Raw genomic sequence first — 17,062 nt, forward strand, 5'->3', positions numbered from 1 at the left:
TGTTTACAGATTGACCAGATCACTTGGCTAGCATCAGCGTGGTGGTGCGACCTCCGACCGGTAGGGGACGCGTCTCGTGCCGTGTCAGTGTTAAATCAAGCCAAGATGACAACGCTGAGACCCTTCACGTGCGACGACTTGTTTAAATTCAACAATATGTAAGAAAATAATTATTTTGACACCTTGACAAGTGCTTCATGTTGTTTTAGGGGTTCCTTGCTTTGTTCGTGTGTGTGTAAAATACGTGGCGACGTTGGCAGGATCCGTCGCGATTGCCATTCTGTAACAAACTCCGTTCAGGAATCCAATATTTGAGGTCCACCGCACGGAAATATTACTATGTCATGAAATAACTCATCCTTTTGTTTAATTTTTCAACTAACCTTCGTTTAGAACAACACCATTTGTTTGCACGCTACTTTGGGCTACCATTAAATAAAACCTAGCCACTGAAGCTAGATGCTGTCCATAGCAAACTATGCTAATCACAGGCAAAATCGCATTTTATTGCAATTGTAAATACATTATAACTATGCCGAATGTATCAGTGAACCTTAATAACGATGTGTATATCATCATTTGATGTGTTTTGTCGCCACCGATGTTTATAAATGATGTCAAGTGTAATACATTGACGAAATAATCTTATAACGTGAGGGCAAATGAAACTGTTGTTTAACGATGTATAAATCTGCTTTTTATTCATTCCACAGCAATTTGGACCCTTTGACAGAAACTGTATCCTTCATATTGAGCTGGCTATACAACTAGCTACATTAGCTTAGAGTCTTAGCGGAGTTTATCAGCAAGTAGACAAAAGACTTGATTTATGTCGTTTACTGTGTTCATTAAGTGATGGCGATTAAGATGATGATGAAGTCTACACTTGTCTTTGACTTTTTACTGAAGTATGGGATCCCGTTCTACCTGCAGTACCTGGCCCACTGGCCCGAGTACTTTATTGTTGCCGAGGCTCCTGGAGGTGAACTGATGGGATACAGTAAGTTCTTCCTTCTGTAACGTGACACCAATAACATCGTGAAATACACCACAACGTCCTTTGGAGGTTGGATTCAATCCAAGGATTTATAACATTGTAATGTCGTAATATTGGCTGAACTCGAAAAATTAAACTGCAGGATGACTGTAAACAAGTGAGGCTGGCTCTAACTCAGCATGCAGCACGCCACTGCCCCCTGCAGCCCGCACTCCGAACAGCAGCCCAGAACAACACAAATCCTCCCGTCACAACTGTATCATAACATCCGTTCAGTCGGCTCTTTGCTGTGTGAGGGTAACAATGACGTGTTGATCTTCTTGCAGTCATGGGGAAGGCGGAGGGATCGGTGGCTCGGGAAGAGTGGCACGGTCATGTCACCGCTCTGTCCGTGGCTCCTGAGTTCCGAAGGCTCGGATTGGCTGCCAAACTCATGGAAATGCTGGAGGAAATCTCAGAGAGGTTGGTGACATCACACCGGACAGGATGTCACGTTTGCACCACCATACATTTCAGGTGGCCCTCAGGTTACCAACACAGAACACATGAAGGACATAAAACATATAATAAAAAGATGAAATACAAGAATCATAAATGTCATAAAAAGAACTCTTTACTTTTATCACCGTCTGGAAGCATAAGCTCTTCTGCTTCCAATCTCCTTGTAACAGCGCACGGAATCCATGACCCCTCTAGCATTCAAGCTTTATCCTTAATGATGGTTGGGACAGTCAAGCGTCTTGGCCCAAAAGAGCAGCCAATATTGGTGGTCATGTCTCCTTTCATGGTGCTTTTTATGATGTTTGACTTCACGTCCATGGTGATTGCTTTTCTTTTCTTTGGCACACTGCCGCTAGGGAGACATAATGAAGTGTAAAAAGTGAATAAGCTCTCTTCTGCCCAGCGTGAGGCTCACACTAACTAGTTTGAGTGTTTACCTGCCAAAATGACATTTTAAAAATTAAGTTATGGGTGCGTGTTTGTCACCACAAAATGTCATAAATGGCGGACCCATTATATTTAAATGATTTGTTTGTATTTTGTGTTTATAACTACTTGATATTTATGCCTATGTAGTTGTCTTTAGATTGCTAAAAGTGTAGAGGAAACTGGTCACGTGAGTCCATGATTAAAACCCCTGGTTGCAGTTAAATTCATCATGAAAATGCCACAGACATACCAGTTTATTTCCATCACAAGTACAAAATATATTTTGCTGAGTTGCTGGTCCTGTCACTCAGGAAGGGCGGCTTCTTCGTGGATCTGTTTGTGCGCGTGTCCAACCAGGTGGCGGTCAACATGTACAAGCGTCTGGGTTACAGTGTCTACAGGACTGTCATCGAGTATTACTCGGCCAGCAACGGAGAGCCAGACGAGGACGCTTACGGTGAGACGCTTGTTGAGTTTGTCCTCATGATGTCGGTGGACATGAGAGATACATGTCATGTATGTCTGCAGACATGAGGAAAGCTTTGTCTAGAGACACGGAGAAGAAGTCCATCATTCCACTGCCGCATCCTGTAAGGCCCGAAGACATCGAATAACAATCCTTGTGGCTCTCTGACCCTCACGTCACACATGCACTGTCCACAGCTCCTCACACTTGTGGACATCAGGGAGCCACAGAGTAAACATGTCCCCAATTCTCTTCAATTGCTGTAAATTCTAAATAAAGTTTTGTTTCAAAGACGACGTCCTCATGTAATGATGACAGACAAATGTAAATCTAATTCTGAGCTTCATCGTTGCCTCTGTTTTTCTCCTTCTCCCCATCATCTTGGTCGTCCTCGCTGCTGCTGCTGCTGTCATCTCTGTCGTCATATGTGTTCTCGGCTTCAGTTACCGTTTCCCCCACTGGGTCTTCTGGAACATCTTCTGAAATCTCGTGCCTTTGAGTCGTTTGTGGAAGCTGCTCCTCTGTGGCAATCTGCTGCTGCTTCTTCCACATCTTGGCCATGGCCAGCAGCTTGAGGTTGGGCTGGTTGGCGGCGTCCTCAGGGAAGATGTAGTCGTAGTATTCCTCCCAGCCGGCATCCGACTACAGAGAAAAAACATTTCCAGCACATTCCCAAGTGGAGATGCAGAAAAGAAGCGTAGTGGAACATACCCCGTCCTCGGCAGTCAGCTTCCTCCTCTTCTTCACCTTCTCGGGCAGCAGCTTGTGGACTCGCTCTCTGTTGTTGTCGGAACCAAACTCGGCCTCAAAGTCCTTCCAGGACTCGAGTAGCATGAGCCGCTCCTCCTTCTCCTCGCAGCTCCTCATGCTCTTGTTGGCCTCCTCAAAGATCTGGCGGCACTTCTGCAGCCTGTCGCTGCTTTCCACGGACAGCTCGAACTTGGCATAGCTGATCCAGACCTGCAGAACACGTGGTCGTGGTGGTCAGTGGGTTTACTGGGTCTGTATGTGTCAAAATATTGCTGAGGTTTCCAGACGGAGGCGGGGCTTACCTTGACGTGCTGGGTGCGCTGCAGAAGTCTTTTGTAAAGGTTCCTCGTGTTCCCGAACTCCTCCTGCTCGATTTCAAAGTCGATGTAGGACTTCCACAGAACCTGACAGTCACAGAAACATCAGTTTGGGTCACATGACGATTTTAACTCACGTCTTCACTTCCTGATAGATTGAGGAGCACTCTGCAGTACCTCGGGCATGTCCAGTCGTGGTTGTCCAATGGCGACCTCAAAGATGGCACGGGCTCGGTCCACGTCGCCCAGGATGGTCTCCAGCTCAGCAAACTTGATCCAGGTGGTGCAGTTCTCAGGACTGAACTCCAGGTATTTCTCGTACAACTTCCTGCAGCGGTCAAACTCCCGCAGCTGCAGCTCCAGCTCGATGTAGCCCTTCAGAAGTTTGTTTTTTGGACATTTCCCAATGGCTGTGCCCTGAAAAGGAGTACCTTCAATAAATATTTCACTCTTCACCCGAGAGTGCGGGGCCACAAAGACAACAGTTCAGCCTCACCATGACCTTTCTCGCTCCCTGTAGATTCTTCTGTCGTATCTCAAACTGAGCGTACAGCAGCCAAATCTTTGCGAAGGTGAACTGAGAGAGACCAGACGATTATCAAATGTGCTCACGATGCAAACGACACTGACTTACTTTTTTGTGAGGGATCAGATCCAAGCAGGCCTGGTACACCTGCCTCGTCCTGTCAACATCCTGACAACAGACACAATGTAGTCCCCATTAAGAATTTGTACTTAGCAAAGCGCGTACAGTACGACGACGTGAGGAGAACAGCGCCCACCATGACCTCCAGCTCTTCGTACAATGCGTAGTTTATCCACAGGTAGATGTAGCGTCTCCAGTGCCTCTTCTCCTGGATGGGCGGGACATTGGCAATGGCACGCTCGTACACGTCTCGCACTGTATCGGGATCTGCGTCGCTCTCCACCAGGCGGAGATAATCGAACCAGGCATCGTAGTTGTGTGGGTTGGCCTACACACACACAAACATGAGCAAAGAGAAGCCACGGAGGGACCCACTGAGATGAGAGCAATCAGTGTCCACCTTGACTTCCTCCTCGTACTGGAACCTTCTCTTGCTGACGATGACGTCCTCGATTCCCCGCCGGTCTCCAAATTTCTTTTCGAACACTGTGTAGTTCTTAAAGAGCTCCTGGGCCTGCTGCTTCGGGATCCTGTCCAAAGCGTACTTGTAGATCACACGGACCCGCTCAAACTGACAAGGCAGAAACATCAGTGAGTGCACCATCTTTGTGTGTGGACAAGAGCACATATGAGAGGAACGACGGCACAAACTGACCTCCTTCTGAGTCTCCTCAAACTTGGCAAAGGCAACAAAGAGATTCTCGTCCACGTGCTCCTCCCCGAAGAACTCCACGGCCCGCTCGTACACCTTCCTGCTGTGAGAGATGTAACCATGCTTCTCCTCAAAACGAGCATACTTGATCCAGTTCTTCACCTCAGGGTGAACCATGACGAGTGCAGAGGAGTTAAGGAGCAAGCTCTGCGTTTGCAAATGTAATCGTCACTAAGAAGAGGCGGCGGTCGAAGGATATATCTCTCGTAGATGCTGCGAGCTTTGTCCACTTCCTTGTAGCGCAGCTCAAAGTTGATGAAGGAATGCCACGCCTGTTCTTCCGGCTCCCACTCCATCCAGCGCTCAAACGTCTGCCTGCAGCCCGCCACGTTGCCCAGCATCTCCTCCATGTAAGTGTACTTGTACCTGTGGCGCACACACACAGTCACACATCCTCCATGCTGCACATTCAGCGAGGCTGCAAACACCCGGCGGTGCACTTTTACCAGAACTGGTTGACGCGGGGCAGGATGGTGATGGCTCTGTCCCAGATGTTGCGGGCGTGGTTGACCTGCCGACTCTTCATCTCCATCTCGGCGTACTTCAGCCACAGTGTGATGTTGCGGTGGTCCACGTCCAGCGCTCGCTCGTAAATAGAACGAGCTCTACAGAGGATATTCCATTGCTGTCGTTATTACGTGACCATTCAGGGCTGTAGAATACTTGCCAGCTAATTCATAGCTAGTTTAGATGAACTAAAGAAGACTTCAGACAAACATACCTCTGAACTTCCGTTAAGCTTTCCTCCCATTGCGCGTATTTGATCCAGTTACTGATGATGGTGCGATTTTTTCTGATGTTGTCCTCAAATGCCTACAAGGTCAATCAAAACATGAGCTTGTCTTAAAAGTAAGAGCGGGCGTGTATGTTGAGATGCTCACCTTCCTCTTCCTCAGCTTGTAGTCATTGAGTTCTTCTTTATCGGTGATCTTTTGCTTTGGTGGTGGCGGAAGAAGTTCTAGTTCTCGTTCTTTCGCTTCCCTCAGAAGCTGCTCAGCTGTGATCTGAACCTCAGCTGGAGCTTTATTCTTCACCTGGAAACACACATTTAACACTTCAACACAAAAAGTCGCCTCGTTGAGTTTATTCAAACTCCTAGCGCTGCTATGTGTGTGTAATTGTCATCCAGGTGAATGGTCATGGTAGGCAGCAAAGTTTGAATCTTATTTGTTGAAAACGTCTTACGAAGCCATTTGGAAGAAAGATAAAACGTTTTTAACAAACAAGAAATGTCCATTTGCTTCGATTCAACATTTAAGGCTGAGCGCTGCCGATTAGCATTAGCATTACCTTAGCCGCAGTTTCTGTCTCTACTTTTTTTCTTTCATTTTTTTTTTTACCTTCGCCACTTTCGGGATTCGCTGCTTGCCTGCTGCTGTCGAAGCCATTTTTGCGATAAAATCTAGTGAAGTAATCAAGATAAAGTACAAGAAGCGCCAAAACGTTTCTTAGTACTGTGTCGAGGAGTAGCAATACACGCTGGGTACAACTGCTACGGGAGATGTGCGAGTCATGAACGAGTCGTTGTAAATTTGCCAGGTTTATTTAACTATGTCGTGACTCGTTAACTCGTTCACCTACTCACACTTTGCTATCGCTAAATTAAAAAGAAAACCAGGCAACCAGGGCGTGATTAAATGCGGGACAGGTCGGCGGCGAAGCGGCAGGACTTGTTGCTGGTTTGTGTGCATGAAGAGCGCATGCACATGACGGGTGACTCGCGTGAATCGAGTACCGATTCACTTGATTTACTCATACATACTCGAGTCAGTAAAAGGAATCGAGTTTCCCATCACTACCGGATATATGGTGGCTCTCGTAGGCTGTAAGAAAGTACCCATCAGGCTTTGCGACTCCTCGTCACCATAGTAACGATGTTTGTTAGTGGGAAGTTCAACCCACACTTTGCTAGTTTTTTTTCCCGAGGTGTCTTGGTACATTTTATCCATATATATTTATATTTTTATATCTATATGTTTCTTGTTTAGTAACCATTTTGATGAACATCACCTCTGACGTCACACGATTAACACAAACTATTGGCACTATCGACAGGAGTAACCTTCATTCATTCCCGACATCTTTAGGAAGATAAATGTTTTGTGTTGCCTGATATTTTGGAGCGAGGTATGGTGCTTGCTTGGAGATGATCGATGTTTATTTGCTGCTGCAGTAGAAACTTCAAGACAGGATGAGGACCATAACTTCAAGCAGCGGGCAAGTGGAAAGAGTGAGCGCCAGGAGGAGTGAATCAGCTGATGCTGAGGGCATCGCCCGCCTCATCTCCCCTACGGCCGAGGAGCTTTTTGGTCCAGTCAACGTCCTTCATCTCCTGTAAGCGGAAACAATCAGCAGTGACACCAATGTAACCGCTCATGCTTTCAGGCTTGAACACATCTCCAAACATCCCATCAGGCTTGGACACTGTCAGAGAGATATATGGATTGCCCAATATGTTTATCATTCATGTTAGCCATCTTGCGATGAATGCTTGTTCCTCTTGTGTGTTGTGGAGGGAAAAAGCCAACCTGGCGGTGACCTTGGCCAATGACAAGGACGAGGTGGTGGCCCACGCGTCGTTCTTCAACTATCCTGCTGGGGAGCTGGTGGATGCTGCTGACTGGGAAACGTTCCTGCAGAAAGGCTTCATAGCTGAGGCCTTCACGGTGAGTGGACGTGAACTTTGTTTCTCGCACATGAAAACTTCTCTGGAGGCATCCTTGCGATGTCCTCATCTTCTCCTGGTGTCTGCAGCCTTGGAACACTCTCTTCATACACCTGTTTGTGTCGGAGCACGGCTTCATTACGGCTAGCTTTCAGCACATCATCAGGTCATTCAGACAGCACATGGATGTAAAGATGTAGAGATACTAGATACCATTCCAACAAGTTGTTGTTTCCGTGCAGGGCAGTGTTCAACACCACAGCTGAGCTTGAATACGTGTGCCTGCTGAGCCCGAAATCTGTCTGCTTAGGTCAGCTTCATCATTCCAACAATACAACACCCACAGTATTTTATTTATACTTATGTATTTCTCTCTCTATATGTTTGTGTGTGTAGAACCATCTCTGGCAGACATGTTTGAGCCTCTGCAGCGTCTGACAGAAAACAAAGAAGAAGAAGATTCTCAGCTGTCAGCATTGATGTGTCACAGAAATAGACTTTGTCCAAGACTTCTTGTCCGTCCTGCCAGGTGATTCTACATCACACAAACACACACACACACACACACACACACACCGTCCACATCCCAATTATTTTGGTATTATTATTATTTTTTTTAAGATAGTTATTTCTATTATTTGAATACAGTCATGTAGCTAAGTAAGTTCAATGAAAACATTGATACAGCACACCCACAATGATTGTTCTCACGTGCTTAAAGCTGTATTTTTTATTTTGGCCGCTAGGGGTCAACAGATCTTTTCTTTAGAAGACAGCATATTTCCTATGACAGGCGTCAGCAACCTGCGGCTCCGGAGCCGCATGCGGTTCTTCAGGCTCCTTGTTGTGGCTTCCTTTGCTGAGCTTGGTGATTTTTTTTAACACTGAAGTAGGGGAAATGTGCATTTTGCCGATGTCGTGCAGCACAATACATGCTTTCATTTTTACATCTCCAAATAGCGGTCCCTACATTTGTCGCTGGTCACCTTTGGGAATATAAGTCACCAAGACGGTTTGGAAATTTGCCAGATTTAGCGAGAAAATGGCCAAGTTGGCAACACTGGGCCCCACATGAGATCGTAAGGAGGGGGAAGCCGTTCAGAGACAGAGAACACATGAAAAAATCGTTCATAAGCATCTATTCTATTCAGCATCTATTCTCCCATTTAAAAAATAAGCAAGAGATGATTGAGAAAATGAAAGAATGCCCCCCTTTGCAAAGACAGTCAAGGACCGGACCAATAGAAAGGTTATTGATGGCAATTCAGTGCAGGTGTGAACGGTATTGCACAAACAACACACATATGCAGAAATGTGAACTCTGAATAGCTTTTTTATCTTAAAGTTGACTACATCTTGTTTTCATTTTAAACAAATACGGGAACCACTGAAAAAGGCTTCCAGAGTTGAAATTATTTCAGAGAAGGCCTACACACGCTCGCTGCACTTTGATTTGTTGTTTATGTCTTGTATTTTGTTGTTGCGACAGGAAACATGTAAAAAAGATTACAACTTTGACAAGTTTGTAAGCTATGTAATGTTTTGCGGCTCCAGACTAGTTTTTTTTTTACTGGAAGAGGAGGCAAAATGGCTGTTTTGATGGTAAAGGTTGCCGACCCATGTCTTATGCAGTTAAAATGATGTCAAAACCCCACAAACACACAAAACGTGTTTTACTCACGCCCAACGATTCACAAACAAACTCAGTGTGGTTTGCAAATACAAAACATCATTCACAAACTAATGCATTTTCTTTTGCAAATAAGAAACGTACCCATCAAACAAATGCATCCTGCTTCAGCCACAAATACAGCATGTTTTACACATGCAAAGAAACATATTTCTTCAATTACAAAACAGCATCCTTCAAATACAAGCTAAAATCTTTCAAGTACAAACAAAATATCCTTCAAGTTAAAAAAAACAACCAAACAATTCTACAACTGTCATGTGACTTTTGGCACTAATTTTCCGCCTTGCAAATCCACACACAAATACCTTCAGATTCACCCTGCGGCAAAGTTAGAAATATATTCACAGATTTGAACTCTCTGGCATCAATAACTCCCAAGCAAACATTTGTTAGACAGCAATCTGATCTCTATGAGCAGCCCGCAGCGAGACCAGACCGCAGGGACCGTCTACAAATGTCTATACCCACAAGAAACAAAAAACAATCATTCAAAAATGTCACTTGTGTGACCTGTAGTGCCACCAATCGCACCTCACACATTAATTGCATCATCCTGGTGATACTACAGCAGTTAGTTTGGGAAAAGGTGCTTTCACATATTTTTATTGGTAATATTCAATCATTTAAAAATTCATTCATACATATAAAAGCACAAACATGAAAAATGCATTAGTTTGTGAATGATGTTTTGTATTTGCACACCACACTGAGTTTGTTTGTGAATCCTTGGGTGTGAGTGAAACATGTTTTGTGTGTTTGTGAGGCATGATTTTAGTTCTTAACTCCATAATTCCCTATGTGTTCATGATACTTCCAACAAAGTATAGTGTGCTGTATATAGTAGTGTGTAGTATAGCTATGAAGTATTTGTCCCTATGAAGTAGGGACATGCTGGAGCCTATCCCAGCTGACTTCATATATATACTATAAAGGTGACAAAGCAGATTATTAATATCAACTTTGGTCTTTGCTCTTTTTCTGTTCCGGTTGTTTGTTTTTTTAATTCTCCAAATATTTCAACCATATGTTTTTAAATAATCTTTATACATTTTCCTTTTGTAATATTATGACTTTATTTCCATAATAACATAATATAACTTTTACCCCCACCTAATTTTCCAAAAATGAAGATCTACTGTATATATCTCATAAAATTGCAACTTTTATCTTGTTAGAATAGGACTTTCTTCTCATTATATTTTGACTTCATTCTTGTAAAAATTACAGCTGTTTTTTCCATTTCTGTTGTTTTTCAACTTTTTAGTAAATTGCCTTCTCGTAATTCTGACTTTAGTGCCACGACTTTATCCTCGTAACATTATAACTTTTTCCCTTACCTAATTTTCCAAAAATGACAACTTTATTTGTTTCTTATAATATTATGACTTCAAAAAATAACTTTATGCTCCTAAAATAACGTTATTTTTTTCATAATATTACAACGTTATTCTCATAAAATTATGACCTTCTCTTGTTATATTTCAAGTTTTTTCTTTTAATGTTTTGACTTTATTTTGGAAAATGACTACAGATTTTTCAATTGTTACTGTTCTTTTTTTTTTTTTTTAGTTTTCTTGTTAAATTCTATTTTTTACAATGTGCCTGTGTGTGTGTGTGTGTGTGTGTGTGTGTGTGTGTGTGTGTGTCAGGGTTGAAGACCATGATGACGTCATGCACATTGTGGCTGAGCAGACCAAGCTGCTGTCCTACATGGACCAGCCTTACTTCCTGTCGGAGCTCATCGAGGCTCAGGACGAGCACAACCACGCTGCTGTTTGTGAGGTCTGTTGGAGTGGATCCTGGATGGATCTTGACATCTGTGCTCGCATCGGTCCTCTTCCTTGCCATTTTGCATTTTGGCTGTCTGCTGGTGCTTTGACGCCTTGTCAGAATCCAGCCAGGATTGGTTCCCTGGGGGGAAGAGGCGGGGCTTATATATGTCAGACAGCAGCTGACGCATGGCCAAGACCTGCTCTCAGTAAACTCACTAAACATATTGTCTACAACTTCTCACATGACCACACTTCGACCTGAGGAGCACAAGCAGGCCAGTGCTGATGCTCAGACTGTCAACAAATGTTACATCTTAGATTATTCAAGATTATTTCAAATGATCTGCCAGGTTGGCATCACGGAGAGAAATTTTATTAAAGACTATCAAGTATTATTAAAGATTAGTTAAATGATACAATTTTTTAATAAAAAAAATTACAATTATTCAAACACACTTGAGCATTATTAAATATTATTGAAATGACTTTTTTTAGAATTATAATTATTTTTTAATTGTTAAAGATTATTATAAAATATTAAAGATTATTTACAATTATTAAAGATTTCTAAAGGTTATTTAAAATTATTCAAGATTATTAAATATTATATTTGTTTCTTTTAATATGATTCAATATTACACTTTTCAAAAATGCTTTTAAATAATCTATTATTTATTTTAAATAACAATAATAATGTGGTTAGCACGTTGGCCAATACAGGAACAGCCTGGAGATCGGGAAGACTTGGGTTCGATTCTGCCCTGGGCATTTCTGCATTTCTGTGTGGAGTTTGCATGTTCTCCCCGTGTGCGTGTGGGTTTTCTCCGGGCACTCCGGCTTCCTCCCACATTCCCAAAAACATGTGAGTGTGAATGGTTGTTTGTCTATATGTACCCTGTGATTGGCTGGCGGTGAAGCGGTATAGAAAATGGATGGATGGAACAATAATAATAATACTTTTTAGATTGTATTAAATACGATGATTAAAGATGATTTAAAATGATTAAAGACTGTTACAAAATATGAAAGCTGATTTAAAAGTTATTAATGACGATTTATCTGAAGAAAGTTAATTAGTTGTGGTGTGTCGTGACAGTGCGACGGCGCCATCACGGGTTTCATCAGCGTCACTGCTGAGGTGGACTTGAGGAGACTGCAGGAACATTTTGACCTGAGACACTTTGATGGTTTGTGCAAACGACAACAAGGCGACAATCCTCCTGATGAGGCGGAAAAACCAGAACCAGAGCCAGAACCAGAACTAGAACCAGAACCAGAAACAGAACCAGAACTAGAACCAGAACCAGAACCAGAACCAGACCCAGACCCAGACCCAGACCCAGAACTAGAACAACAAGAGCATTCTACTTCACTCCTGGTGAGCAACATGTTGCTTACTCCAGTCCTGCACACACCTAACATCACCTGTGAAAGTAACACTCAGGATGAAGTCAGTCATACGCGGTGTCCAAAGTGCGGCCTGGGGGCCTTTTTTGGGCTACAGCTTGTTTTTTTGTGTTGTCCCTCGGCATATTGTAAAACTCAAATAATTGTTTATTAACGAGTCCTATGATTAGATACTCTGTGACACTTAATTAGCTTTGTCAGTTTTGTTTGAATAGCTTAGCACACACTGGATTGCTTTTAGCGTCCTTAATGTATAAAATGTAAATAAAAGATGGCCCCCATGCTTTCATTCTTGTTCAGTGGAAAAGGTTTGGACACCCCACCCGTGTCATGATGGGACAGGAGAAGGTTCCGAGCTTGTGATGAAGACATTGTACACTCACAGAATTGCCAAGCCGGAACCTTCTGGATTTTGTCTGCTCTGATCCAAAGTGTGGCTGAGGTTGAAGGTTATAGGTCGAAGTGTGATGACTTGCTGTGGTGTCCTCAGCAGGAGTCTTGGACCTCAGCGGAACCCAACGCCTTCTGTATCCAGTTCTTCTTCTCGGAGAAGAACTACGAGATCAGGTGAGGACAGACTTTTATAAAAGCCAGCGAGGCCTACAAAGTCGGTGGATGTCGCCCCTCCAGATGTCCATCGGCTGCCTTGCAGTGTCAGTTGGGCCCCCCCCAGTAGCAGCAGCTGCTGCTGTTGCATGGGGCGTTATCAATGTGTTACCATGGCAACTTGCAGCTTGGCTTAGACATCCTCCCCTTCTCTTCCAGATCACTGGACTTTATTCCATACATTTTCCAGCTCTTCCCTGTGAGTAACCACTTCCACCTCTAAGTCACAACAAAACATGTACTCTGTCATCATGCTTTCTTATTATTATGTCTTAGTAATCATTATTACTTTAAACCGTGGGTGAAAATGAAAAGATGTCAATATTTGCTAAACTATGCCCCCCGCGGCCGCATTTTGGACAGCCCTGCTTTAACGTGTGTCAAATAATACTTGATGTGGTTTGAAAACGTCACACGTGTGTCTTCTACAAGGACCTGGACTTCTGCATCATCACCGTGCCAACCTTGTCTCCAGACTTCCCGCTCCTGCAGAACTTCCTGAGAGTTCCTCCACAAGCCAGCAGCTTGTTGCCCTCTGACCTCTACATCCTGCACCGTGATGGGCTCAGGTGGGCCGACCTCTTGTGGGTGGGGCTTTCTGCTAAACTTCATGTTCAATATTACTGGATGTCCCTGAAGGTCTGTCACAGTGCGACCGGCGACCGCTTCTGACCGGCCGGCTGTGTCCGACCTGGTGCTGGATTTGAGGATGGCCGACGCCCTGCTGAAGGACCTGGACCTCGTCTTGACCCCCACTGACACCGTCAGTCCCCTAACACACACACACACGCACACACACACACACGCACACACACGGCATCTCTAATAGTGTTAATTAGCGATTACTGTGACAAGAACCTCATGAAGGTGCCATGCACGGAGGTGAGGTGGACCACTTGAATGTCTCAGAGACACAAGGCCAGTGCACGAGCACATGCACATGCCAGGGAACAGATTGGTGACAATTCCGTTGAGTTTCTTCTCCAACTGATGCCCCAGCTGTCAGTGCTGCCTCTCCAACTCTGATAATTACCTCACGCACACACACACATTCTCATGCCAATGTCTCTGCTGGGTAGGCCGGGTGTCCTCTGCAGGCCTTCGTGGCCGAGGTAGACGACAATCTCGTTGGCACGCTGATCATCAGAGATGAGAAGGTAAGCTTGCAGAAGCTTGTGAAGATGAGAGGTGTTTGTGCTGCGTGTCGTTAGGGTGTGTGCCTAATGAAGTGTCCTCTTGGCCTCCTCAGGACATGGAGTACATTCGGGCCCACTACAACATTGAGAACTTCATCTACTTCAGCCATCACGGCGACCAGGAGCATGCGCAGGTCCGTCACTTTGTGCTCAAGCGTTGCTTCCAGCACTTCAGCAAACACGTGTTCAAGGAGACTCTGCGGCTGGCCCACAAGTCCTGCTTGTACCACCGGGTGTACCCGCTCAGCTCCAGCCAGGAGGTGATGCTCACGCCGTCTCAGTGCTTTATTTCACCGTGTTGGGGGCAGCAGGTGTTGACGTGGCTTTATAATAAGACGTCTCCTCCACTTGCTGTGTGCTAGTGAACATTCCCTAACGAGCAAATAGCTGAGACTGACCTTTATCTCCGTGCTCTGCTCTCAGGACTGCTGTGTCCATCAGCTGGATTTTGTCTTCAACTGTGCCGTCCCCGTGCGTCCCAGACGTCAGATCATCTATCCTCTGAAGGAGCTGGGCATCAACGCTCCTGCCAGGAGCATCACGGAGCTGCAGGTGGGCTCCACTAGATGGTACTGTCTCGCACCTCATCATCCTGATCAGGGGTGTCCAAACTTTTTCCAGCGAGGGTGTAAGGGCCACTTTGATAGTTTGTAAAGTAGATATGCTAAGAAGTTAACATATTTCAACAACAAACTGCATATCAGCTTTGTGATCTACGTGGAAACGCATATTATTAGTATCAACTTCACGCTTTGCTCTTTTTTCCTCATTTTTACTGCTATATTTTCCAAATATTTCAACTTTCTCCTGAAATAATCAACACATTTTCTTCCCGTAATGTTTTTTCTCTTCATATTTTGACTTTATTTCCATAATATTATAACTTTTCCCCAACCTAATTTTCTTAACTGTATTTTGTTTTGTTTATATGTCGTAATATTATGACTTAAAAAAAATAAAACATATTTTTTAATATTTCAGCTCTATGCTACTAAAAGTCTTTATTCGCGGAGAATTGTGACTTTTTTTCTGATAGAATACGACTTTTTCTCATATTTTATTTTTTATTCTTGTAAAATTACAGCTGTTTTTTCCATTTCTATTTTCAACTTTCTTCTTGTAATTATGACTTTATTCCCATAATATTTGGACTTTATTCTTGTAACATAACTTTTTCCACAACCTAATTTTCCAAAAACATTTCTCTTTATTTGTCTTTCTCTGAATATTATTAAAAAAAACACTTTTTCTCTTTAGTATTTCAACTTTAAGCTACCAAAATGACATTATCTGTCCTCATAATATTACAGTGTTGTTCTCGTAAAATGATTACTTTTTCTCTTTTGATTACAACTTTCTTCTTTTAATATTTTCACATTTTCTGCTCATTTGTCAATTGTTGCTGCTGTTGTTGTTGTTGTTGTTTTTTTTTTTTTTAGTTTTCTTGTTAAATTCTATTTTTCGAATGTGCTGCGGGCCAATAAAAAACCGCCGCAGGCCGCAAATGGCCCCCTTTGGGCACCTGTGGTCTTGATGGACGTGTTGCAGCTAATAGCTAATCCATACGCTGTGGAAAGTATAGCACACTGCTCTCAATCAATCAATCAATCAATCAGTCAGTCAGTCAGTCAGGATCTGCTTGGTACAGACAACCATTCTTGGATGAGTTTGGTGTGGAAGAAGCCGCTAGACGAGAGAGGACCAACATCAGTGACAGTGATCACAAGCGCAACAATAGCAATTATATGATATATATAATATAATAATAATATATTATATATTATATAATAATATATATAAAAACAGAAGGCAATTCAAAGTGCGAACACTTAAATGTGAAAAACAAGCAAACAGTCATGAGACCAGCATGTCATGAATCATTTCAGTAAAAAAAAAAAAAATATTCTTAAACTTTGCAAGCTAACATCCTTCCAACACTACAAGCATCTTCGTTTACTCGTATCCAGTAGTAAAGATATACGAAGATACGTTCTTTATCCAGTCTTTACTTTCATACCAACATCATACATGCACAATAAAATGTCATTTCTCTTTTACTAGCCAGAATCTCAAGGCAAGGTTTAAGAGGTTGAGTAAAAGCTAACCTCATCTTTGTTTAACACTTGACATCGCACAGCCCGTGGGTGATAATTACATTCATGATTATTCATGATTATTCATCATTCTCACCATGACACCAATTATTTTAGGCTGCAACATGCCCTGCAGTCACTCGGCTAAAAGCAGCAAATGTGACACATTGTTGTTGTTTTTCTCTCTCAGGCTCCCTTTGCTCTCAGCCTCATCTGCCGCAAGCTGACCATGGAGCCAAAGGTCACGGTCAATGCCAGGATTGTCCTGGTGGGGGCGTCCAACACGGGCCTGTCCTTCCTTGAGGTGCTTTGTTTCTGGTGAGTTGGACCTCAAAGACACATCCGACACATTGCACTGGAAGCCTGAGGCACAGATTTGTTGTTGGTGGCCGTGAACCCCATTAGCCCCCACCCCAAAAACACCATCTGTGTGTCATGTTCCCATAGAGAAGGCTGGGAGCTAATGTGCGCTGCTTTGCAAGAGCGACAGTCATGACCAAGCTGATCAGCAACAAGCCCAGCAATATTTTACAAGCATGTTGTATTACACACAGCATACGTGTCAAACTCCCGCGGGCCAAATCCGGCTTGCAGAACTCTTTAGAAAATAGTATTGAGTTGGCCCGCCTCGCGGACCTTATCGAACAAGGTGCTTACAGCGATCCGTGTAATTAAACGATTCCTCCGGTATAAACTACTCCTTTTAATTTTAAAATTGTACATAGGATGAAATTCACAACCATTCTTAATAAGGGTGCCAGATTAAGACCAAAAGTCAAAATAATTGAACAGTATGCGACTAAAAAAAGCAG

At 43.4% G+C, this 17,062-nt stretch overlaps 3 protein-coding genes across 7 annotated transcripts in view; 2 read left to right on the forward strand and 1 right to left on the reverse strand.

Annotated features, from left to right (window-relative positions):
* The first annotated feature begins 25 nt into the window (after window positions 1–25).
* On the forward strand, window positions 26–2,684 carry naa20 (N-alpha-acetyltransferase 20, NatB catalytic subunit). The gene is made up of 6 exons (XM_054762566.1): window positions 26–158; window positions 714–738; window positions 910–1,000; window positions 1,324–1,459; window positions 2,239–2,384; window positions 2,456–2,684. The coding sequence occupies exons 1-6, from the start codon at window positions 106–108 to the stop codon at window positions 2,539–2,541; spliced, it is 537 nt and encodes a 178-aa protein (XP_054618541.1). The 5' UTR covers window positions 26–105; the 3' UTR covers window positions 2,542–2,684.
* On the reverse strand, window positions 2,167–6,318 carry crnkl1 (crooked neck pre-mRNA splicing factor 1). Its single transcript, XM_054762561.1, has 14 exons — window positions 6,159–6,318; window positions 5,700–5,852; window positions 5,540–5,631; window positions 5,265–5,423; window positions 5,018–5,184; window positions 4,762–4,940; window positions 4,507–4,677; window positions 4,243–4,434; window positions 4,095–4,154; window positions 3,957–4,037; window positions 3,638–3,877; window positions 3,446–3,547; window positions 3,105–3,353; window positions 2,167–3,035 (listed from the first exon to the last, which is right to left on the reverse strand). The coding sequence occupies exons 1-14, from the start codon at window positions 6,204–6,206 to the stop codon at window positions 2,724–2,726; spliced, it is 2,205 nt and encodes a 734-aa protein (XP_054618536.1). The 5' UTR covers window positions 6,207–6,318; the 3' UTR covers window positions 2,167–2,723.
* Window positions 3,629–17,062, forward strand: part of cfap61 (cilia and flagella associated protein 61) — a 28,899-nt gene continuing 15,465 nt past the window's right edge. For 4 of the 5 annotated variants that reach the window (XR_008567041.1, XM_054762555.1, XM_054762557.1 and 1 more), the window contains exons 1-16: window positions 3,629–5,168; window positions 6,992–7,152; window positions 7,334–7,484; window positions 7,573–7,649; window positions 7,726–7,793; window positions 7,880–8,012; window positions 10,826–10,958; window positions 12,045–12,326; window positions 12,846–12,922; window positions 13,121–13,160; window positions 13,394–13,530; window positions 13,601–13,724; window positions 14,041–14,118; window positions 14,211–14,417; window positions 14,581–14,709; window positions 16,441–16,568. Coding sequence is in view for 4 of the 5 variants with exons in the window: in XM_054762555.1 (XP_054618530.1) it covers window positions 7,010–7,152; window positions 7,334–7,484; window positions 7,573–7,649; window positions 7,726–7,793; window positions 7,880–8,012; window positions 10,826–10,958; window positions 12,045–12,326; window positions 12,846–12,922; window positions 13,121–13,160; window positions 13,394–13,530; window positions 13,601–13,724; window positions 14,041–14,118; window positions 14,211–14,417; window positions 14,581–14,709; window positions 16,441–16,568 (1,907 nt within the window). In the remaining variant the exon portion in view is untranslated. The remainder of the gene's footprint in view (window positions 5,169–6,991; window positions 7,153–7,333; window positions 7,485–7,572; window positions 7,650–7,725; window positions 7,794–7,879; window positions 8,013–10,825; window positions 10,959–12,044; window positions 12,327–12,845; window positions 12,923–13,120; window positions 13,161–13,393; window positions 13,531–13,600; window positions 13,725–14,040; window positions 14,119–14,210; window positions 14,418–14,580; window positions 14,710–16,440; window positions 16,569–17,062) is intronic. The other variant, XM_054762556.1, reaches the window with a different exon arrangement.

Source organism: Dunckerocampus dactyliophorus, chromosome 19 (genome assembly GCF_027744805.1).
Source record: "Dunckerocampus dactyliophorus isolate RoL2022-P2 chromosome 19, RoL_Ddac_1.1, whole genome shotgun sequence".
In the NCBI taxonomy this organism is placed as follows: Eukaryota; Metazoa; Chordata; class Actinopteri; order Syngnathiformes; family Syngnathidae; genus Dunckerocampus; species Dunckerocampus dactyliophorus.